Source organism: Labrus bergylta, chromosome 23, assembly GCF_963930695.1.
Source record: "Labrus bergylta chromosome 23, fLabBer1.1, whole genome shotgun sequence".
Lineage (NCBI taxonomy): Eukaryota > Metazoa > Chordata > Actinopteri > Labriformes > Labridae > Labrus > Labrus bergylta.
Genome location: NC_089217.1, coordinates 7,227,010 through 7,252,505, shown reverse-complemented (window position 1 = coordinate 7,252,505; position 25,496 = coordinate 7,227,010). Strand labels below are relative to the sequence as shown.

The following is a 25,496-nucleotide window of genomic DNA, read 5'->3' as shown; positions in this document are numbered from 1 at the left end:
AGATGTCAGTCAAGCTGTCAGGTGAACACTTGATTAATGAGGCGATGGGAATGCTTTACTGTATGCACACACACACACACACACACACACACACACACACACACACACACACACACACACACACACACACACACACACACATACTCACATTCTTTGCAGTACTGTAAAATGTGTGTGTCTCACCTGCTGGGGGAGTCAGAGGTTACATACCAATCTTTTTTCTTTTTTTTTTTTAAATTTGTGAGAGGCTGTCAAATGTTTGATTTCCTTTCTTTCTGACAAAGAGAATTAGGAAAATTGGAGGCTAAAAAATGTGTGATTGTTACCATCCAAATTCCCTCTTACCACCAAGTTGCATAAGCTCTCCATCTCTGGACGTTTTTTAATCCTCAATTTGTTATTTCTCTGCCATTCAACCTTTTGTTCCATACATCTTTTAATGAATATTGCAAAGTTGACATAGCTCCTTATCTGTGTCTGTGATCTCTTCACACACACACACACACACACACACACACACACACACACACACACACACACACACACACACAGTACATTCTACACACTCAGATACACACACACACACACACCATGGGTTCAGGGAAAGAGTGAGTCGTTGAGTTATTTCTGCTGATTTTGTGTTTTAACAGAAAATTAATCTGCTACCAAATCACAGTGAGAGGAATAATAAGGAGGCAGGGCGAGATGAAGAAAGAGAGGGAGGTGAAGACAGTGTGTGTGTTTGGAGTAAGGGTTAAAGGCCCCTCAGCCTTTTCATTTTGTTCAAAATCTCAGGATAAAATCAGATCATTGTGTGAAAAATTGTTCCCACGGTGGGCAGAGACATCCATGTCAGGACTCTTTAAATGCTCGTCTAGCTGTGTGTTTGCTGTTTGACTTGCACTGAAGGGTTTTACATTTTGCCCCTCAGTCGCGGGGAAGCCGACATATGCTGCTACAACCAAAAGACCAAAAGGGTCTAATGTCATAGTGAAGAGAGCAAGCATCGCTGATGAAAACAAAGAGTAGAAACAGAGATTGAAGACGTTTTTTTTCGGACTGTTTTCACAGTAGTTAGATTTTAAGGACTCATATTCAAACCCACATTATAAAATAATTTGAAATCAGTCTTTATGCGATCTTTGGGGGAAAATCTGCCTTCTTATTGTATTTGTTGCTGATAGATTTTATTTAATGAGTTGGTATGTTTTTCTGTACCAGCACTGTGTTCAAGTTGGTTATTTAAAACAAAACATTTGGAGACATCGGTAGCATAGTGGTTAGTGTGCGCGCTCCATGTACGGAGGCTATATTCCTTCAGGTGGACAGCTTGGGTTCGAATCCAACCTGGGACATTTTTCCCCCAAGCCATTCACTGAAATAAAAATCACCTTTGGTACCCTAGGGTGTTATTTTGTTTGTGTGTAATTGGAACAGGTGTCAACATGGTATTTTATCAAATTTAAAATGTATTCAAAATTCTGGTTTCGTGATAACCCTAATTCACTTATTCTTGTTATCAGAACTAATTAGATTTTCATCTGATTATTTGTGGAAGAATTCCTGTTATATTTGCTATCCGTCTGCAGACATTCTTTATCCTCTCGGCTATTCACTAGCTGCTGTCCAAGTGCTTTATTTGTCAAGTTTGACAGCCGAAAATGCATAATGAATACTTAATGATTAAGGAATAATACTGCATCAAAAACAACACTGTTGATGAGTTTTCTTTCCTTTTTTGTCTGCAGATAGAGAACCTTCAGGATCAGCTGAGGGACAAAGAGAAGCAGCTAGGCGGCCTGAAAGACAGAGTCAAGTCTTTACAGACGGACACCTCCAATACAGACACGGCACTGGGAACACTGGAGGAGGCCCTGGCTGAGAAGGTACACACACACACACACGCACACACACACTCAGATGGTCAACCTCAGGTCAGCTTCAGAGCCGGGTTACATTAATAAAATATGCTATGAATAAAACCTCCGACCACCCACACCATGACCAAATGAGTCTGGATTGATGGAAATGAACCAATAATCACATCGGCTGTTTCATTAAATCACAGTCTGTGTTCATAGTTTAGGAACCATCCAGTGTAGTCACATGACTCAGACTAATGGGACTAGAACCAAAAACCACACTGTCAAGAGTCTGGCTTTAAACATTCAGGTATCATTGACATAAAACAGTCCTGTGCCACTTGATCTTTGGAGTGGAACATCAACCGGCTGTCCTATGATCTGTTGAGGACTTGATCCCGACTCCTGGAAACACACCAATGACACCTACGCTAGCCGACCGGCTCCAAAGTGTTTGATGAGAATATTTTTATACCATTAAGTGCGATTGTGTTACCCACTCAATCTCCTTAGCACACACACAGGAAACAGCTATTAATTGTCCAATGACTAATATTCAGGGTGTCAGACGGCTGTGTTAGAGTTGGCAGGTGAAGGTGGCTGACGACTCGATCTTCAGTCAGACGACTTTGGCTTTTTTTTTTTTTTTTTTTTTGTTCCATTGTTTTTGTGACTTTGGATATGTTTTCTTTTTCACTTTCTTCCTTTCTATTTTTCCATCCCATTCTTCATTTTTTGTGTTACTCCATCACAGCCACGTTGGTTTATTTCAAAGAAGAGTAGAAAAAAATGTTACCCGAAAATGATCGCACCCTGTGGTTGGATTAATTGCATGCACTGTGTTTCATGCAGTCCTTTTTCACGTACAGAATTACACACACACACACACACACACACACACACACACACACACACACACACACACACACACACACACACACACACACACACACACACACACACACACCAGTCGATATCCTCTTCCGGGCTTTTCGCTCTCTTTGTGTTTGAACTTTCATGCTCTTGCTTGAACTGGCCGCTGTGTTGTTCTATAGCTGGAGAGCATCTATAGTGTTTTAGTAGATGTGAATATTACATGTTGTGCCAGATAATATATAACATGTCTCAAATCACTGTTGGCTGTTAGATCCTGCCAAAGCTGCCATGTACATAAAGTTGAATGCGGCTGTTATTAGTACAGAAACTTGATATTGAGTTACTGTGAATTACTGTTGGAACATTGACACTTTTCTTCTTCTCCTTTTTTCTTTCTTTCTCCATTCTTTCTCTCTTTTATTCTTCCTCCCTCTTCTCGATGCCCAGGAGCGAATCATCGAGCGGTTGAAGGAGCAGCGGGAGAGGGAGGACAGAGAGAAGGGGGAGGAGGTGGAGATCAGCAAGAAGGAGCTGAAGGAGTTGAGGGAGAAAGTCTCGCAGCTGCAGGCTGACCTCTCTGACCGTGAGGTAGAAACACCAGACGAACACACTCATCCATATCGGAGCTATAAGTCAGAAAAACACACACACACTCTCTGTCTCTCTCTCTCTTTCTCTCTCTGTTCTCTTGATTGATCTGTCACTCTACTGCAGACCTTGCTCTGAAGGACAACAGCGTTACACAGTCACATTTCCTTGACAACAAGAAGCTTCTAAACCAATGAAAACAGACACTGAAGATTCATTTGTTATGCTTTGACATTCATAACGAACAAAACAGCAGAGGCACGGAGAATAGAGACAGGATGACGAAGCATTTTAAAGTTATCCTGAAGTGCTTTGACAGCACATCAGAAAAGTTACAATTAATGAAATCAGGAAAATACAGTTTTTTAACAAAACATCCCTCAGGAGGTATACACAAAATTAAACAGTGTTTGAAAGTCTTTTTTAATAGACGTGTCCCACACACAGATGGAGTAGATGGTTCCTGCTGTAGAAAAACCTCTTGGACGGGCAAAATGTCAACAACAATATCATGAAATGTACCAAATAACTAAATAATGTTTTGAGAGCCTGATAATAAAGCAAATTAGGCGACTCTATACATTTTGAAATGCTGAACTGCTTTACATTTCAGTGTCTATTATATGACTTTCATTTGGCTGTAGCCACAACAGCAACATTACAGATGCATTTACATCAGATCAGACATCCACTGGTAATACTGTGACACATATCAGAGCTTGAAAAGAAATATATGCTCTAGTTTTTTTTTACTTTGTGTTCATCTTAACATAGTTTAGGACGTAGTGATTTGGGAAATTCTCCAACTATCTCTGTCAGCCTCAGGACCAAATCGAAAACAGACATTAGGAAACCCATTAGTGTGTTTTACAATCTACACTGAAGATTACATTTTTCAAAACAAAAGCTTCTTTTAGTTCGATATTAAAGGCTAAATGTTGTCTTTTTATGGCTGCAGCATGGGAGTAGAGCCAAATGTATAAAGTTAATCTTGATCTTTTCAACCACATTTCATTTAACAATTTGAAAGGAACATCTTGACATTTTGTGATATTCCTCTCAGTTAACTGCCTTGCCGATTGTTAAATGAAGGATGCTACTCCATGAAAGCTTGTCATCCAAATAAAACCACACATTGACATTTCTACTTGTCATTTCACAAACATTTCAAACAAACTAGATGCATACTGAACAGTAAACTTTAGAAATGCTAACGGGCTGATTTGGAATAATGCAAGGCGAGTTGTTTTCATCTGCTGTAGTCTTTTTGCTAACTTAAGCTAAGCTAACTGCCTACCAGCCAGAGCTTTATAATTAGCATTCAGGCATGAGAGTGGTGTTGATCTCCTCTTCAGAGTCTTGGCTGTGTTTCCCAGTCATTCCATTAAAAGATCAAATACACCCTCAAACAAAATGCGTATGTTGTTGTAGTAAAAAGTCCTTCATGCTCTTCTTGACATAGACTCTTCAGCTAACTTTAGCGAGTGTGGGGTCATAAAACCTGTCACAGTCCCTTTCTATAATTTGAGTAATACATGGGAACGCTCGGGGAGAAAACACGCATTCCTTTCTACACTGCTAAACACAGATGTGGGGTTTGTCTGACATCGGTAAAATATATTTATAAGTCTCTATATATAATCAGAGTAAGCAGCAAGGTTTTGTGACCAAAGCCCAGTCAAACATGAGGATCCATAGTCTGAAGTTGGTATTGTCAGTCATGGGTGAAATTACACGTCTGAGTGTCTCTCCCTCTGGTTTCACGGGCCCTACCAAACGAGGAAAAGACCAGAAAAGATGGAGAGAGAGAGAGAGAGAGAGACTTCACGGATGGAGGGATTGAGCTGGAAGAGTGAGAGAAGAGACAAGTCATGGGAAAAAAGTTTGGCAGAAGATGGGACAGAGTCAGCCTTAAAGGATAACTCAAGTTTTTAAACTTTGGTTTTGTTTTTCTAAGCAATCACTACAATTGATTTTAAAAAAAAATCCTGGACACAGGGACCAGATAGAGGGACATTAACGTGATCACAAAAGGAGAGTGTCAAAATGAATACCCTAACTGCACTTTTAAACCAAAGCCCAAATTACACCTAGATTTCCAGATTGAACGTTTCCTGTGCATGTTCTCATTGTTTCAACTAAAGTCAGTGGAATTATGTAGGAGAGAACAGGTAGAAAACATGTCAACATCTCTGAATTTTTTACCTGTTATAATAGTTTGGAACAAGTATTCAATACACTTTACTGTTGATGAGCAGGACATTTCGAACTACTTTCATGAAGCTCTTCAGTGTCTCACACTCACAATCTCTGCTGCTGGCGTCCTTCCTTTTCACTCTTTGTCTTTTTAGTCTTTGTTTTTTTTTCCTTTCAGACTTCAGTGCTGGATCTGAAGGAGAAGGCGTCCTCTCTGGCATCCTCCACTCTGAAGAAGGACAACAGGCTGAAGAGTCTGGAGATCAGCCTGGAGCAGAAGAGAGAGGAGTGCATCAAACTGGAGAACCAACTCAAGAAGGTCAGATTCAAGATTCAAAGTCTTTATTGTCACTGAGTAAAAACAACAAAAACCGCTCCCTGAGCTTTGAGTACAAATAGATTTAAAACCTATTACAGGGAAAATGAGACAAATGTAAAATTCGCTCTAAAATAGAGTGAACACAAAAAAATCAATACATCATTAAACGCCGAGCTGGCTAGTTTGCGTGCCTCATTTAAAGAGACTCTTGTCCTCAAAATGGGCGGCCCGGGTTCGAATCCAACTTTCCCCCTTCCCTGATTTCCAACTCTACTCTACACACTGCTCTGTCTCTGCAAAAAAGGCACAGAAGCCTTCTTAAATGATCACATTTGGACATAGTATCAATGACAGTGTTAGTAATATATATATATCTTAATGAGCAGTGGCAAAGATCTAAAGCTGATCTTGCTTCTTGTCCTTTAAGAAAAGGCATATTCAATTCATTAGAAGATCACAAGGAAAACATTTCTTTGAAACGGTCTTCTAGGGTTTATTTTGTTTGGCGCTATTGACATCGTGAAAATTAAAGAGTGCTGTGGGAATAAACTGTTAACAATTTGACCCCAAAGGTTTTTTAGAAAGATTTCGTACAAACAAAGAGATACAGTCACAACTAACCATCGCTTAAACTAACTAACTCACACCAAGGATTTACACTGAAGATTTTAACATCTGTCTCTTCTTCCCCGTGTTCCCTTAACTGTTTTTCAAGACAGATTACTGTGTGTGTGTGTGTGTGTGTGTGTGTGTGTGTGTGTGTGTGTGTGTGTGTGTGTGTGTGTGTGTGTGTGTGTGTGTGTGTGTGTGTGTGTGTGTGTGTGTGTGTGTGTGTGTGTGTGTGTGTGTGTGTGTGTGTGTGTGTGTGTGTGTGTGTGTGTGTGTGTGTGTGTGTATCACATATTCTCTCCCACACAGCAGCCCATAAAACGGTGCGTGTGTGACGGCCTGCTGACAGCCTTAAAGTCATTTTCACAGAGTGGAAAAGACAGGAGCACCACCGCCACTCCCTGAACGTGTGTGTGTGTGTGTGTGACACTGTGTGACTGTGTGAATGTAAATGTGTATGAAGGTGTCAGTGGTTCTCTGGTGTTTCTCTCATCAGAGTTTATTTCTGAGTCTCTTTATGTTACCATGGATGTAAAAAAAAAAAGAAGAAAAGACTTGACAGTGTGTTTCTGTGTGTGTGAGAATGATTTGACGTTGTGCATGTGACTTTGGTGTGATGTTTTTTCTGTCCTTTATTTGTCTTTCTCTCTCTGTCTTTCTTTCCTCCGCCCGGATCTTCTTATAATATTGTGAGACACCCAAACATTTCCTCTCCGCATAAAGACCTGTAAAAACTCTTGTGCTCTTCCAAAACTAATAGGGTTATATGTTGTGTGACCAACAAGGCGTGCACACACACACATGCGCACAAAGTCAATCCATCCCAAGAGCAACATTTACTTCTGGGAAACACACACAGCTGTTCTAACCTCTAAGATCATTATGACTTTTTTTTTATTTTTAACTTAATCCGTCTTTCTTGTTTTTGGTGTTTATTTGATGTAGCTTTGCAGAGCAACAGAAAGAATTACTGCTACTTAATTTAAGTTATTTTTTTTATTCATTTCCTTATGCCGGTGCTAATCTTCAAATAAATCATCATTATGTGCATTTGGTTCGGTGTAAATGGAAAGAAAATCAAAACCAAGGTGCGGTCAATGAGCCAGAAGATAATGCCAAGACTTATTAAAAACATACCTTTATTACAGCAGCATTTATAAGTTAGCATGGTTTTCTACTACCCCTAAAATTAATGCAATTCTAATATTGCTAAATGCTCATTTTTTGCATTTTTACACACTAATCTATATTTGTCAACTTACAGTAAAGTGATATGGAGACAACAGAAGGGGAGAGGGGACAAACAGCACAGGGAAACATACAGCTGTTACAGTTCTGACAATAGCATTTAGCTCAAAGCATGGCTGTGCTGGAGAACAGGCTGAAATGCTTTGCTGTCATTTATTCAACCAAAGAACAATTCTCCCTTCCACCTATCCATGTTGTTATTGGCACATACTTATTTTGAGCATTATATGCTGGTCACCTTTTTCTGAAAGCGAAAACCCTCTGTTTATTTATTATAATTAATTTTCTGCTCCAGGCTCAGAATGCAGCGACTGATTCCCAGGCCACCACTGAACTCTCTGAACAGATCTCCAGTCTGGAGCAGGAAGTCACCCGGCACAAAGAGGATGCTGGGAAGGCTCAGTCCGAGGTGGAGCGACTCCTGGATATCCTGAGGGAGATGGAGAACGAAAAGAACGACAAGGAGAAAAAGATCCATGAGTTAGAGAGGTGAGGGCGCAAATGAACAGATTCATGAAACAGAGGGTTGATGGGTTCAATTATTTCAAAAAATTATTTCTCCAACATATGTATATACATGTCCTATTTCATTTTCTTACCTAAATCAGTAGAAAGTGAATAAGACTGTCTGAATTGAGGTTTACATTTTGATTATTCACCACTTTGTAGCTCATTTTCCTTTCATTTTCTACCTACAAACTGTTGGAGTCTATGCTTGTCTTCCCTCCAGAACTAATCCTTTAGTCCCTTTTTCTCATCCCTTTCTCCCCTTTCTTTCTCCCCCTTTTCTCCTCCCATTTCGACCTTATTTCCTCTGTTACGCTCATCTTTCCTTTCCCCTTTGTACCTCGTTTACATGTGTGTATGCAATCATGTGATTCTACATTTGCGTGAGCGCTTCTTTGGCTGTTTGTGTGTGCGTGCGCCCATCACACCCCAGAAGCCCCTCTGCTTCCCATCTGTGGCGTTCTCAGCAGTCGCGAAAACAAGCCCCTCCCGCTGCTGCCTCTCAGCAGCCAATGGGGGGGCTGGTGTGGGACTACCTGGGCACGTGAGTGGCTGGTGGCCCTGTCGGTCAGATGCACGACAAAAACACACTCTGCTTGTCCGAGGACGGGATATTAGAGCACTTTGAAAGCAAGCAGTCCCATGTGGGAAAGTAATGTGGAAACAAATGCTTCAGAATGAATTTGACGCACCATTTTACCCAAAGTGGATCAGTTTTTGTCATTCGGAAATGAACTTCAACCAACCGCAGAGCCACAAGTTGAGTCAGAGGTTCTTCCATTGAGACTAAAATGTTGTCTGACAGCACACACAAAGATGTAAGCCTGAACAAATATCTCAGCATGTCTGAGCAACATCACCAAAAGTTTACTGCTTCTGACCTCTTGGATTGGAGATTTAATTGCCTTTTGTTGTATCTAAAATTAAATGGATAATCTTTGAATCCAAATCAAACAAAGAATTTGAATACCTCACTTTGGATTCTTGGAAATGTTCTGTCTTTTGACATTTTCAAGAAAACACAAACATTCCCCCTCCCTGCAGTGTATCACATTAAAATAATTAAAAAAAAAAAAGCAATAGTGATGTTTCAAGAGATTTCTTATTTTCACAAGCCTTTTCCACATGGAACCAAGCTGAGTATGTTCACTAATAATCACAATCAAAGAGTTGCACCATTAGTTACATGATGAGCCTGTCTCTTACAGCTTTTGGAGAACTTTTCACTACAGTGTGAACAGCCTTATGCCTGATTTATACTTCTGCGTCACAGGTGCATGTAGCCCTGTACCTACAGAGAAGCCTATTTACGAGTCTAAAAATGGCGATATAACGAGCACAGAAATTGGACTGCTAGCTAGCGTTTGTAGGCAAAGAATTGCAGAGCTACCCAGACACACCAATGCACAAGTTTGGAGTGATCACAATGATGTAGTCCACTATGGTGTAGATTCGACACAGAGGTTTAAACCAGGCTTTACTTCTCCCTAAAGTTTGTAAAAAGAGGACGCAGTATGGTACCAGAGTCTCCGCTGTGCGAGACTTTGACTCTCCGCTCCTGTCAATGATGCAACTCTTTCATTTGGTGGCTCTGTTTTCACGCTTCACTTTTGTTTTACTTTCAGCCGAGGATGCCTGACTAGCAGACTTTAACACTTTTTTTTTATTAGGAATCTGGACAGTTCACTTCTTGTTTTTTTTTACACTAATAGAAATGATTTGTGTGTTCCTAACTACTTTTCTACCCTCTAACCTCTCTCTTAAGTACTCCATATCTCAATAACTTGTCTTAATCTTAATATTTTGTCTATATCTGGATATTTGTCTGTTTGCCTGCCTGCATGCTGCCTGCCTCTCTGTTTTACCTGTCTACCTGTTTGTTGTTGATGAGTATTTCTGAAGCTTCAGGAGGTTTCAGTAAGTCAAGCAGGGTCAGACATCTTGACATGAACAAAACAAACAATGTTTAAGAGTAGAGCATTTGAAGTAAAAGGAGTCTGTGTGTTATGTTAGAGTTGTAAGAGTTAAAGTTCATCTTAGACAGATCAGAGCTGACTATGCTCGTAAAAACTGGTTTCCTTGTTTCTCTTAATGTTTCTTTTTGAACCATCTTCTGCTTACTGTTTACGTCTTCCCTCTTTCTGTCTCTTTAATCTTTTCCTCCATTTACTGCTTTGGACACAATCTCGACCCACTCCCAATCAAAACTACCCCCCCTCTCTCTCTTCATGTCTGTGTTCTTGCTTGTTTGACTCTAAGACTAATGGGTGTTAATGATTTTAGGGAGAATCCCTGTTTCCACACTGTGTCTCTGTCTGGCCAGTAGAAATAGATGACAATTAATAATTTAGCACCTGCTGACTGGTGGGCTTAAACTGTGACTTTACAGCGGAGCAGCTTTGTCGATACATTATAATGCCACTAAATAACCATTTGAAATGTCAGATAAGTTCTTCTGTCTCACATATTTGGTTGATATTTCCTTTTCCTCGAAGATTATAATAATACAGTAAAGCAAGTAATGTTTATCTAAACTTTGCTGGCCAATCTTAGGAAACTGGAAAGCTAATAAACTTCGACTTACTACTGTTTGTCGGACCACAGTATCCTGTAACAGCAAAATTAAGATGAAGCAGATTTTTATGGTGAAATGTAACTTTTCCCCGCAGTCATTACTGTAAAGAGAGTGGTTGGTGAAGGTTACATAAGAGGGTGCTCTGATGTATGATACTTTTGATCATTTCATATTTTGTGGTTCTATTTAGCTGATAGATTTATAATGACAGGGATATCATGCTTACTTCAAGTTGTGGTTAAACGTCGACATAATGAAAACACGTTGACACTAGAATCAGGCTTTAAGAAAATGAGCCCCCCCCTCCCCGTTATTAACCGTTGATGGCTTTAAGGCTGTTCATTCCTATTTTAAATAATAGGCTTCTCATCTGAACATGTTAACTACAAGTTTTACAGGATGAAATGACAACAGTTGCTGACAGATGTTTTTAAGATTGACCGCTAATAAAATCTTAGCTCCATGAACTCCTTGTTAAACTTTGTAGGGTTGATGTTATAATATTTCCAATAATTCAAAACTAGAGTCTTAGGCATCAACTGCAAGGATGAACATTTGCCTGATTAGACTGCCTATTAAAAACATTACTTTACTTCTCATCATGTACTGTGGACAGTAAGCTCTTGAGTCGGACATGTTAACTGTTGTAGCTCATGTTGGAACAGACAAATACTCTGATTAAGGCCTTTAATGCACGTTGGGTCTTGTTCTTCTTAGTTTTGGGAAAACTAACAAATCCCCTCCCAAGCCAAGCCAAGTAACATTCAACATGTTGATGGAGCTAAAATCGGACACTCCTGATGTTGCAAGTAACGTTTGCTAAGGTATGATCGGATGAATTGCTGGGAAAGTGTTAGGTGAACAGTGAAGTCAGGATTTGAAACAGTAAGATATTATAAATGTTGGTTGGGAATGTTGTACTCACAGGCCCTGTGTCAGGGTAATACAATATAATCAGCAACAATGAGCTGCAGGCATTGACCCTGTAACATAAAGTGTACTAATACTGGCTTTATCCCAGAGCTTCCTCAACCTGCTGAGAATTACAACACTTAGCCTCGAGCTAACAGGTGTATTAGAGGAGGGTTAATTAGCCTGAAGCCATCACTTCGCTGTGCAACAAGGCTAACCCTGGGCTACAAGTTAGCAAGGGGAACATTCCGGATAAAAAGATCATGTGTAGGTTACACAAGGTTAAAAATCAACCCTCGCTTCCCCCTCTGGTTTAAATGGAGCTTTAACGTCAGTAGGTTATTTATTTCTGTAACTAGGATTGTAATTGGAGCAGACTTGGTGACTTCACACTGAGGGGAAATGGAGCTGAAAATCTACCATGATGGCCAAAATAAAGGATTTGGACAGAAGAGTGGAAAACAGAGAGAGAGAGAGAGAGAGAGAGAGAGAGAGAGAGGAAAAGGGAAAAGGGAAAGGAAGGTGGTGGAAGGATGAAAAACAAAAAAGACAGAAACTAAACATCTGATGGAGACAGAGAGAGAGGAAAGAAGAAAAGACAACACAGTGGGGAGAGGGAAACTAAAAATGAAACTGCCAGAAAAATAATGTAAAGGGAAGAAAAAGAGAAAGAGAAATGAAGGCAGCTCAGAGAGATGAAGAGTATAAACCTGAGTAATGGGAAATTAGAGAAGTTTATTGCGTGTTATATTGTTCTGTAATGGACAATTTGTCTCTGGCAAGGCGTCATTAGCGTGCGTTCCCAGGCATAAGCTTACTCTGGAGTTCGGGGCTCTGCCAATTCAACCAAACATACGAGGAATGATTGTGTGGAAAACTTTTGAGGTCAACCAATATAGGAAGCAAAAATGTTCTTCAAATATCATATCTTAATGATAACATGCTGTAGGCCTTTCTGGTTGAGACTTCTCCACAAATCCAACGAGACGCGTGCTTCTCAAGTGTCCCCCAGCGGGAAGGCGAAGGAAGCCGTCTGCTGTATCAAAAACCATTGAAGAAGAAATCATTCATCATGAGCACGCTCGCAGCTCATGCTTTGATTGGCTAAATGCTCCTTCTCTATGGTTCGTGTGTGCCGTTTTCTTGGTGTGTGTTCCCAGAGAGGTCATATGAGGTGAGCGGGCCTCTCATAACCCTAATACTGTATTATAAAGCTTGCAGAAAACCTGTCTATGTGCCTGTGTGTTTGCCAGCATTGCCTGTCTCCCTGCTTGTTCCTCTGTGGTTAATCGTGTCACACTATCTCTCCTTCTTTCTGTCAGTTCTGTCTCTCATCTCTTCCTCCTTTGAATCGTGATCAAGCTTGCTAACCTAGCACTCAACTCTCTCACCTTCTCTGTCTCCCCTTCCCTTCCTTTTATCTTTACAATGCAACACTGTCTCCTGCTCCACCCAGTCTTGCCTCAAGGTTAGTACCGCATGCCTTTTTTTCTTCTTCCTCTCTCTCATCACGCTCTCCTTCGTTGTCACACTTCTCGTCCTTGCGTCGAGGCGCTCTCTTATCTCCGCCGCTCTGTCATAAACTCTGTTTTTAATCATTCCTGTCGTGTCTGTCCATCTGTCTATGAAGGAGACACCTTGACTTTCACTCTGCTCTCCTTCTGTGACACATTGCTGCCTTCTTTGAAGAGGAAGCATCACTGTTTCTTTCTTGCAACCACCTCGCTGGTCTCGTCATGAAATTAGCACTCAAGAACAATATTTTAGTATTTTTTTGACTCTATGAACTTGGACAGCTGGGTACTTAAATTAAAAGTCCTCCCATTTTAGGCTTTGTGAAATCACTCCACAGTTTGTTTCTGGTACTACTTTTGTTGAGCCGTTGAGATACTTTGTGAGCCATCGACTTAGACTACTAAGCTCCTATTTTTAGTTTTTTTTTTAGAAATGTTACAGTTGGATTGTTAGGCTGTTCAGTGGGTTTAAAGTTGCAGTTAAACCTTTTGGAAAACGACAGATTTTCTTTCTTGTAGAGCGTTAAAAGGAACATGTCACGCTGGATTTTTGAGGACAGTTAGCTTAGCCTAACTTAAACGCTTTAAACAATGTAAACAAGGGGGAACAGCTCGCCGGATTCAGTCCAGGTCAGCTCCAGTAACAAGCACCTCTACTGCCTACTTACTTATATGTTATGTCCCGTTGTCATCACCATGAGGTTTCCAGGCAATTTGTGGAGACTCCAGCAAGTCGCTGCTTTTAGCCAAGAAATAGTGCCGCTAATAACCATCCATAAAAGTGCACTTGTGGTAATAATACTTCACTTTTGGATGGATTAAAAAAAAAAAGAGATGTCAGTCAGTTTGCTCTACAGGTGTTGGGAAGGTTGACTTTTAACCCTTGGACAGAACCGTGCTAGCTGTTTCCATCTGTTTCCACTATTTATGCTAAGCTAAGCGGCTGAGCTAACTACCTCATGGGCTTAGTAAAGGGAATATTACTTTTTCAAATCTGGCATAACAGCGCATTATACATATCCATGACTTTAAAAAAAAAACATCAACCGTCTTCATCACGCTTTAAATATTCCTATCTGCACCCAGGAGGTGACTCTGTAATGAGATTTCAGCATGCAAAGTCTGTAATCGCTCTTTTATAACAGACATATCACAGTCATATTGAAATATCTCTGACCTACACATTGCAATCCACCACATAATAACCACTTAGTCCGTCTGTTTCCTGTATAAATCTGGTGGTCTGAGTGTTTTGTGCTCTCTGCTCTGTTGTAAAGGTCCCCGCGGTGCCAGCTCTCTTTTTGCTCTTCAGTTCTTTTTCAACATCCAGAGCCACTGTTCTCTCTGCCGCCTCGTCAGCTTTTTCATCCCTGTTGTTCTGGTGTTTTGTGATTCAACTCTAGAGGGGGGAAAACTAAAGGAAAAGTTAGCATTGCAATTGCCGTCTGGTGTTCTACAGAAGACTCATTTTTCTTTTTTTGTCCCTTTTTTTCTTTTTTGCGATTCCTTTTTTTTTTTCTGGTTGTTTTGATCTTGAGCTAAGGAACTCCTCACCCACTGCCAAATGTCTGACATCAAGGTTTCTCTCCCTTACAGGGACTTGCATTGTTTCTTAGTGTGTGTGTGTGTGTTTCTTTGTGTGTGTGAGGTGTGTGTGTGGTATCCCTTTGAGGTCCCGTATGACTCTGAGCTTTGAGGTGGTGCAGGGATTTGTCAGCTAATGGGTGACAACAAGCAGACGCACACATACACACTTTAACAGACCCATGCACATTATTTTCTCTTTTTTAAACACAAGAAGGAACTGATTTTGAGGTCATGATTATAGAAATGCTTCAGTATTTGGCCTTATTACTGTATTTAGTGTTACGTTCTCTATAAAAGTACTCTTAGTCTGTTGTTGACTCAGCTCAAATGTAATCTAGAGTTCAGATCAAAAGACGAATATGAGGTGAAAGAACAGAGTGTCAGTGTTTCATTGTGAAACTCTGTTGTTCTCCATGTTAAACAAAGACAGAGCCAAGATCAGCTCCAGCTCTCAGTCACACACTTACACTCTCACTGTAATGTAAACACTTTCTTTCTATCTGAATGGCTAGTTTTGACGTATACATACATGCTGTAAAAGTGATTCATTTTCACAGTGCCCTATGCTATTAATACAAAGACATTTCACTCAGTCTGTTGTAGTATTTTAGTATTTTTACGACTAGTTTACGCACTCCAGGCTGTCTTGTCTCCTTTGTTACCTCACAAATTTGCTTTAATTCCTGTGAGATTCTCCACAATTGGTATTTCCTTTTTTTATTTCTCCCAAACGTCCTCCTTCAACCGAACGCTTTTCAGAGCCAACAGAGGGTAAGACCAAAGTAATAAGTTCTTGATGGTTTTTTTTTCATGTTTTATAGCTTTTATGGGCTTAATAAACCAAACCCAACACTTCCTGTATTTTCAAAGGAAATACTGAATTCCAAATGTTTCAAAGGAAATCCTTGATGTTAATGTTGGGTGAACTATGTGCAGTAAACATACATGAGGCCCCGGAGCATTTCTGATCAAATATTTATACAGGGCTCCAAATGTAATATTAATATTACCTTAATGTGGCTCCCTGAATATCATCACATCTGCATGCTAATGAGAGAACATTTTATTTTGGAGACTTTGGACTTCAGGAGATTGTGTGTTTATGTATGTGTGTTTTCATATCAAATGCAAGTTGCAGTATAAACTATTTTTTTTTTACAGCTTTAAGTTTTAATGAAGGCTTCTCTCTGTGTTTTGCATATGTTACATATAAATATAACTTATATGAGTGTGTTTGAGGTCAGTACATGAGGGTATTTTAGAGGTTTAGAGAAGTTTAATAAGTTCAAAGTGCTGTCAAAGTGTATGTTAGTGTGTGTGTTTACGTTAGTGTATGTTATGATACGTGCTGATGCATTTAAAACTGTGTGTGTGGGTGTGTGTGCGTGTGTGCAGCACATATGTTTGTGTGTGGTCCGACTTCGAGGCTCAGAAAGAAAGCAGGTTGTGTTCGAAACAGTTGACAGCGCAAACTGTATGTATGTGTTTCCACTTTCATCACAGTTTGTGCTAATTCTTGCTTTTAGTTGAACTCATCCCAAAGTGTCAATGAGTGTGTAGCTTTGTGTGCGGATGTGGTTTCACTGCACTCTTATATGTGGTGTTTACAGCACTGTGGGTAAAGTGAACTCTCCGGTGATTCTGCTTCCTCCAGTTGGTTGTGCAGCAGTTGTTGAAAGTGATTTCAGAGGCAGAGTGAAGGAAGTATTTTACATATTAAAACAGCTTCAAATGGCACTCTGCCTGCACTGGGCCAAGCCATTGAGTTCAACAAGTAACCAGTGCTCCCTTAAGCACAGAGTGTATGAAAGTGTGTAAGTGTTTAATTAAACATGTGTAGATGCACAACATGAACTTTTAAGAAACTCTATACATGTCACAATTGCAATTAATTCAGTCTGATTTGCAAAAAAAAGTTCCATGTAGCTTTGGTTAGGATTTCAGACAAGCACACAGAGGAAAGTTGTGAGAAACCTGTCGATATCTTAAAAAAAAACATAGACATTTTGGGGATGATTGAAAGTCAGTGTGTATAATGAGAATGTTTTAACCCACCAATAACTTCAGATGTGAGCTTGTCTTTGATGCTCACTATGTAATCTGGCAACATTTTCCTTGTTGTCAGATTACATAAGGAGTCTCTTTAAAGCACATATATGTATATCTTTGATTTCCCATGCATGTACATTGTTATGTCAGCCAGTTAGTTACACAAGGAGCTGATTTAATACTCTTCAGTATCGCAGATGGGTACAATCATGGTAAAATACATACACACGGTTACTGAGGCGATGGAAAACACCTTAAAGCGTTTGCTATTGTTAGGGGGAGTCTGGGGGAAAGTTAAGCAGAGGAGACGAAAGTGACAAAAGAGGGAGTGGAAGGAATCAGGGAGAGGAAACGAGAGAAGAAGTGGTCTACGGTCTGATGAGAATATTTCATCCAAAGGAAAGAGTAATGCTGCATTTGCAGAGTGAGTGAGTGCGGAGAAAGGAGCGATGAGGCAAAGTTCATTTGTCCTTCTGAGTTGGTCCGATGCAAATAAATGATTATAAAGCAACATGAAAGATTTGAGTTGAATGAATATCAGGAGTAGCAAAAGAAGGAGGAAAAAGGAGTGTAAGTGTTGAGTCCAAGGGAAATATTGCAATCTCAAAGTCTATTCTTAATGCACATACACTCACATACATTACATTCAGTATGCATGAAGGAGGGAAACCTCAGAGAGCTAACCAGATGGTTTTAGCTTCCTGGAAATCGTCCAGTAGGAACATTCCTGCATGTTTATGACCTGTTACACACTCACACAGGGTGTAGAGTGCAAAATGAATCCCAAATATTCAAAAAAAAAACGATCAGGAAGCAAACAAAGAAAACTCAAAAATGATCCATCTAACTCAACGCTTACTTCATGTTCTTTCCTGTTTCGCATTTAAACCTAATTTAGATGTGATAATGATGCAATATGTAGTCCTTTATTTCACCCAAATACAATACAGCTCAAAACCACACATGTGAGCATGCAGCTCAATCTGCTGATTATTATTCTGTGAGCTTTGAGCAGCCAGGTGCTGCAGAGCGGTTTTGGCTCCGTCTTCGCATTTCAAGTTTTCTTCCAGCTTCCCAAATTTCTCTGGACGCTTTTGAATTGGGCCCCCTGGACCTTTCAGCAAACACGTTTAGGATTTTATTTAACCATTCTCTGCCAACATCATTTCTCAACTTTCTGGAGGTGATACGAATGTAGAAAACATTTTTTAAGGCCGTAGCTGAAAGTCTGAGTCTGGCAGCAAGTTTATGGCTTTGATAGTTCGAGAGGAGTACGAGTATGAGTCAATGTAAACAAATAAACGTAACACTTGTGTGAATTCAGACAGACGATATCACTCAAAGGAGTAAAGCAGTGGAAATAAAATAAGTGAAACAGCATGAGGTGAGATTATGGGAATTCAAATAAAGGCTGTACCCGACCCAGAAATGTGTAAGTTAGCTCAGAAAATCTGCCTCCAACATGAGTCTCATGGTTTGTCTGTAGAAGCAGAATGATCAGAGGCAGGACATTCAAAGATTGACAGGAAGGCTGTGGCTCAGTGGTAGAGTCGGTCGTCTTCAACTGGAAGGTTGGGGGTTCTATCCCCAGCTCCAATGTGTCCTCGGGCGAGACACTTAACCCCAAATTGCTCCCCCTGATTGGTCGGTGAATGTGTATGAATGGATTAGTTAATACTGATGGACGCTTTACATAGCAGCCTCTGCCATCATTGATTTAAATGGGTTAGGGGCGGTGTATTTTAAGATATAAGCTCGGACAGTTTAGGTGCACAGACAAAGGTCAAAGGTCAGGAAAAGATGAAACCTGTTTATACCTAAGGAAACTTAACATGCAGCTCTGCAGCTTGTAAAAATGGTTTCCCATGAGTGCACATGCATTCAGATGTGCAGTGTTTTCCCATCACTTGGGGTCATCTCTTTTACGGGCAGCAATGGATGGAAAGAAAATGGATTATTGTACGAGCCTGTTAAAGTTTAAGCTAACAGGAATGCTTACACTTGCATAAACATTTGCTCAATGCAGGCAGACGTGATGTAAACATGTTAAAAAATTAAAACATACAGAAGACTCACAGACTCAGGGAGAGCCAAAGGTATGAATTTAAATGAGTAATTTCTAACATGTTAGTCAGAAATGTTGTTTTGTCTGCGTTGGAAGTGAATATGTTCACATTCATCCTCTGTGTTTGACTTATCTTTCATCTGTGTCATGATTCAGTAGACGCTGTTAAACCTTACTGGCATTAGCTCGGGTTAGTCCACATCTGCGTGTGTGTGTGTGTGTGTGTGTGTGTGTGTGTAAGTGTGTGTGTGAAAGGTTTGAAGGGTCCTGATCAAGTCAAGCTGCTGTGATAGCTGATAGGTCTGTGACAGAGACACAACGGCCTTCAGACGGCTTAAACTGGGATTAAACCGTTTCTCCTTCTTCCAATCTGCTGCCCCCCCTCAAGGAATCTCTCTTTCACTTTCTTTGTCCCTCTTTCCCTCGCTCTCTCTCTCGCTCCTTCATTCCCAACATGATGATTTAAACTCCGCTTCCCGACACCCGGTAATCCCTCCGTGAAAAGACCCCCCCACCCCCCACCCCCCCACCTCCCACTACGGAGAAAATCTCAAATGTCATCTTGTCATTAATTCATCGCTTTTTATTGAATTCCTGTAACGATCTTTACATTATGTCGGCCAAAAAGGATTTCATGACAGCATTGTATTGCGCAGCATTGTTAATCAGATTTCACTGTCATGTTAATGGTAATAACAGAAAGCATCTCCAGAATGTGCTCGGGGGGGGCGGTGAATGTGTATATGTGAACACATGTGGGGTCGATAAAGGTCATTAATGCTGTTAAAGCATTAACATTTTATACCTTTTTGTCAGAGGACAGTGGATAAGGTAGGAAATCAGGAAGAGAGAGTGGGGAAAGGAGACATATATCAGCCATAGACCTGCCCGCTTGCCGCTTTATGAGATTTAATGTGTACATTCTAAGAACCTTTACAGACAATTTGTTGGTCACAGACTTTGACGTTGTATTTCGTGTGTTTGCATGTTTGCAGGCAGATGAAGGACCAGTCGAAGAAGGTGGCCAACATGAAGCACAAGGAGCAGATCGAGAAGAACAAGAACGCCCAGCTGATGGACGAGGCCAAGAAGAGGGAGGACAATCTGAACGAGAGCTCCCAGCAGATAAAGGTGAGGAAGGGGAGGACGCTTACACTAAAAATGACGGTTAGCGGGAAGGAGGGAAGAAAAGTTTCCCTCCTTCTTCCTGTCCTACCTTGAATTGTGTCTGCTATCATAACAATGCTTCATCATGACGTGACGACTGTGACAGGGAGCAGCCTGAGGCAATGTCAAACACGCTCGCTTTCTCTTTCACACACACACACACAAACACACACGCATGAGGAAACTCTCATTCTGTTGACTGAGGGGGATGATTGACAAGGAGCACAGATGGAAGATGGAGAAAAATGGTAGAAGAAGTGAAGGAGAGAAAAGAGATAATTAGAGGAGACATACAGGATTCTAACTCCAAACTAAAAAAAAAAGAAAAAAAAAGTGAACGCTGCGGGTTTTAAAACTTCCACGCGGTGTGGGAGCATCTCCTAATTGTGCGCCGGGTATCATATGACCACAAGATTAACAACAATTTGTGGTTTACTTCACATTTCCTTATTTATGCGGTTATCTTACACTTCTGCTGTACCTTTAATTTTACCCTTTTTGACCCTGATTTCCTGACTTTTTCTTCCTGATTTTTCTCATCCCTCTCCTCTTCCAGTAATCGTTAACCTCAGTGGCCTCTCTGATTAGAGGCAGATGAAAACACTCTTTATGTCTGTGTGTGTGTGTGTGTGTGTGTGTGTGTCAGTATAAGTGTATTCTCCCTCAAGCTATGATTGATCTCTGGTATACGGAGCTTAGAATTTGCCATTTCTGTGAAAGCATGTGGTTAGGAGATGAGCTGATGAGCTGTGTGAGTCATTCAGACTTATGAGGCCGCAGTGGTTACAACCGTAACTAGATTGTGTGTGAAATGTAAGCCATTCTGCGTAGTTTCACCAGCGCTGAGGCCTGCAAATGGAATGCAAGTAACCGTAAATTCGATTCAATACAATAAGCAGATTTAATCCAATTAAAGCCAGTCTCAGTCTGCATAGTTAGACACGCAGTAATGTTGGATGTGGAGCAGGGCACAGATTCACAGCACATGTGTTAGAGATGTCCTGGAGCTTTTTGTTCACGGCCACTGTAATGTGTCATTATGTCTTCCACCCCCTCCTGACTCCTTCACTTATTCATTTAACTCAGATTTAACTCAGTAATTCAGCTGCCTGGCAAAAGGAAACATAAGTCTTTACTGGTACATGTTGTCATTTAACCTAGAATCAACTCCATGTGTGAACAGGAATTCCCAAGAGTTCTGAAAGGCAGATGCAGATCAGATTATCTAATTCAGGAGTCTTGTGCAGTTTTATCCAGTGACTAGAATGTGGAGCATTAAAGGTTTTCATTCTGTGGACATGTTAAGCAGGATGTGACAGGAAAGGTTCCTGTAACGAGTAGCTGATGAGCTGAAGTAAAACACGATGAGGTGTCAGACTTGATGGATGTTAATTCAAAGAAGGTTTTGTGCTCCACAAGGGTTTAAACAGTTGTATTTTTGGGTGGTGTACGCTTGACATTAAAGCATCCCTTAAAGAATATCTACACGACCCAAAGAAACAGTTTGATGATTTAGGATTTGGGGAAAAAAAGGATTTGTGCAAAACAAAAGTATCTGGGGATGCAGAAACTATATAACAACTATATTAGGTTTGGTTTATGTTGAAAGTTGCCATCAACAATAATCCAAACCTGCTATGCTACAGATTAAACAAGTCCAGACGACTGCAGCTTCAGAGATGAATGTCCAAACATTCATTTGATCACAACTATGGTTGAACATTTCATACATAGATTCATGGTGCTAGAATCATGACATCTAGTGACTTTATGGGTTGGAGCTTTTGGATCACTTGGCAGAATATTTGGACATTGATCTTCCCCTGAATACAAATAACACTTGGGACCGCTTCACGTTCATTTTACAACATCATCATGTCAAATTTTTACTCGTCCAGTTCTTTGTTTGTTAGGTGCTTGCAAATGCAGTGACATTTCTGTGACTCTTAGAAATAATTTGTTTTCAAAACTGATTAGCATGTTAAAATTGCAACTTCCAGTTTGTTTGTTTTTTACTAAACGTTGATTGAAACCACACGTTCTCAGTGTTGCAAAAAGCTTGTGCTCTTCTTACATTGCACACTTTCTCTCTGTAGGACTCCCTCCGTCAGAAGGAGGAGCGCATCGAGGAGCTGGAGGAGGCGCTGAGGGAAAGTGTTCAGATCACGGCGGAGCGGGAGGTGGTGCTCGCCCATGAGGAGCAGGGACGAACGCAGTCTGAGAAACAGGTACTGTCTCTCTCACAAGCGAGTACCCACAAAAGTGTGTTCCTGCATGTCTAAGGAGAATCCTCAACCCCCAACCAGTAAACGTGTGTGACCCAAACCTCCCCTTAATACCAACTCCTATCAGTTATTCACACACACACACACACACACACACACACACACACACACACACACACACACACACACACACATCCTCACTGCGGAGGATTTCCTTTTTTTCTGTTTTTGTGACGCACAAGGCAGCTCACATAGATCTCTAATTCAGCATAGAAACTCTTTTTGACATAGCTAAACATCCCTATGTTAATAGTGGCTAACGGCAGTGGCAACACGCTTTCCTGTGCCAACTGAGCAGATTAAGGTGTGTGTGTGTGTGTGTGTGTGTGTGTGTGTGTGTGTGTGTGTGTGTGTGTGTGTGTGTGTGTGTTTGTCCAGTCACTCCTGATTTGGAGGATAGGTAAATACATCTCTATTTACAAAAAAGCCGGCAACACACAAACAGCTTCTTCTTAAATGCAGCAGGAGGCGACCACTCCAATTTGTAATCTTTTTCATCTTTGAGAAGACAGGAGGAAAGCTCATAGGGGAAGGGTTCAGTAGATTTAACCTCAGACCAGACAGAGAGTGTGTGTGTGTAGTGTGTGTGTGTGTGTGTTGTGTGTGTGTGTGTGTGTGTGTGTGTGTGTGTGTGTGTGTGTGTGTGTGTGTGTGTGTGTGTGTGTGTGTGTGTGTGTGTGTGTGTGTGTGTGTGTGTGTGTGTGTGTGTGTGTGTGTGTGTGTGTGTGTGTGTGTGTGTGTGTGTGTGTGTGTGTGTGTGTGTGTGTGTGTCGTTCCTCTGGGTACCAGTGACTCAACCAAGGCGTAGAGATGGGAAATGTTCCTCAGAGCCTGGATTGGTTTTGACAAGTGGGAAAAAAACAGTGTGGGCTGTGAGGATAAAAACTGCCTTGAGAAAACATGAAGCGGCTGTAGCTGTTGGCAAAACAGCTGAAAACCATTGTTATTACTGCGTCTGAACGCTGACCGTCCTCTCTGACCTTCACTTACCGGGCGGATTCTGGACAGACACCTAAAGACAGGCGTGCAAACTTCTTTTTTTTTACTGCTGACTTGCTCTTCTGTGGTTAATGTTTTTGGTGATGCCAAGGCAACATGTATGGACATGTTACCATTCAATAGAAAAAACATTTAAATCGTCAGTGCTAAGGAAAACTTTGACTTTTGTTTTGATGTAATTAGTGATGTATTTTGGAGCATTTTAGGGAGCAATCCAGTGTCGCATATATCCAGAAAACTTTAACAACAAAGTATGTCTTTTGTTCTGTAAATATCAGTTAAAACATTTAATCAGTCTTATGATTTGATGGTGCTAGTCTTGACTTTGATATGCTGTAGGCACAGATGTATTTTTTTGGTTGTCATTGTTAAATGTGTTGAAGTTTAGAGTTCAGAGCACACAGGCTTAAGGATTTTAGATTTTCACATTTACATAAATGGGGAAAAAAACTAAAAAGAACCAAATCCAGGATGTTTAAACTCCTCCATTGACTGACTCTTAATTTGTTTACGGCTATTTCGCCAAGCTATCACATTCGATTTAGCAGCGATATATTACTTCAAGATCCTTAATGTGGCACCTTTAATTAGACAGAGTGGAGGGCGTTGAGGCCAGGACTGGGTGATGGAGAATGTTGTCGCGTCTGAAAGAGGAAGAAGAAACACGTCAGCGTGCGGTGAACGAGTGGAGATTGCAGCCAAACTCTCAGTGCAATCCTCACCCAACATCAACATCACTAAGTCAGCCTTTCAGTGCAGACACACACGCACAAACGCATGTTGCACATGGTCGTTATAGACAGGATGGTAGTGCACATATTTCACCCTAAAACACACTCACACATACACACACACACACTCACACACACTCAAAAACATGGCGGAAAGAAGTGCTAACAGCTATTTCAACAGCACCCGAGCACAACATTACATTCATGTGGAGCCAGACTCTGGTTTTCTTACTGGAAATGTGTCTTTATATACACGAGAAAATTGTAAATAAATATTTTTGTGTTCCCGTTTTGCAACTGCGTCACTGCAATTACCCTTTCACATAATGATTTATAAAATGATGACAGAGGGAGAGACAATTTCCTCCTCCTAATGAGGACGGCCTGTTCAAAGGCACACAGTGCTTATTACAGCTTGGGTACACACACATATGCAAATGTAGCCAAACCAGCTACATTAACACACAAACCCTAGTCATGTTTTGGTACACACACACACACACACACACACACACACACTCATAAACACACGCACACAACCCTTCACCTTCAATATACACATAAAAACCTGTGTGTAAGTGTGTTTGGAGATTCATGCGGCAAAGTCAACTACATGAAACTTTTCTTAACCTCCTCTACAAGACATGAGTCACTTTGGTATGTGTGATCATTGGAGAACAGTGTGTGTGAGACAGGGAAATTAGTCAGCCATGACACACTCCATCTGTCCCTACAGCCACCAAACTGACCACAGACGTCCTCTCCTCCCACTTTTCCATCTTTTATTAACCTCACAATTCTTATTCTTGAACTTAACGAGCCTTCTTCTTTCTCGCTTCCATCCTTTTCTAAATAAAGTTCAGACACATAAAAAAAACGAACATATTCAGAAAAACTGAAGGGGTTGCTGTCCTCCTCCCATCCAGCCTGTTCATGCACAGCCGGGCCTTGTCACTCCTCACCCCTCCCTGCATCCCTCCATCCCTCCATCCTTCAATCTCTACTTCTCTGATGTCAGCCAAAGGTCTTTCTCCGTACTTGCTTCCCTTCCATGTCCGCCTTCTCTGTCCTTATTTTATTGTCATGTGTTTCCTCTTTCCATTTTCTTGTCTGGATTGCATTTTTAGCACTGCCTGCTTGTCTGAATGCTCAGAGTTTGGCTCTCTGTCTGCACCTTTATGTCTTTTATCTCACTTTCATGTGTTTAGCATTTGTTTATTTTGCTTCCACTCTCTCCTAGTGTGCTTCAGAGTTTACCGTTTCACTTCAGCATTCTTACGACTTTTCTCGTTCTCCTCTCTCCTGTCTTCTCTGCTTCCCCCTTACATGTGTGTTTATCCCTCCTTGTTTGTGCTTCACTGTTTCCAAACCTTTAATTGTCCCCCTTTTATTTGTTCTCTATTATAC

At 40.8% G+C, this 25,496-nt stretch overlaps 1 protein-coding gene across 10 annotated transcripts in view; it reads left to right on the top strand.

Annotated features, from left to right (window-relative positions):
- LOC109998029 (ELKS/Rab6-interacting/CAST family member 1) overlaps positions 1–25,496 on the top strand; it is a 105,603-nt gene that overhangs the window by 32,365 nt on the left and 47,742 nt on the right. For 7 of the 10 annotated variants that reach the window (XR_010665120.1, XR_010665121.1, XR_002278574.3 and 4 more), the window contains 7 exons: positions 1,749–1,886; positions 3,186–3,326; positions 5,701–5,841; positions 7,994–8,187; positions 13,149–13,160; positions 19,903–20,038; positions 22,171–22,302. Coding sequence is in view for 7 of the 10 variants with exons in the window: in XM_065951144.1 (XP_065807216.1) it covers positions 1,749–1,886; positions 3,186–3,326; positions 5,701–5,841; positions 7,994–8,187; positions 13,149–13,160; positions 19,903–20,038; positions 22,171–22,302 (894 nt within the window). In the remaining 3 variants the exon portion in view is untranslated. The remainder of the gene's footprint in view (positions 1–1,748; positions 1,887–3,185; positions 3,327–5,700; positions 5,842–7,993; positions 8,188–13,148; positions 13,161–19,902; positions 20,039–22,170; positions 22,303–25,496) is intronic. The other 3 variants (XM_065951143.1, XM_020652776.3, XM_020652792.3) reach the window with 1 other exon arrangement.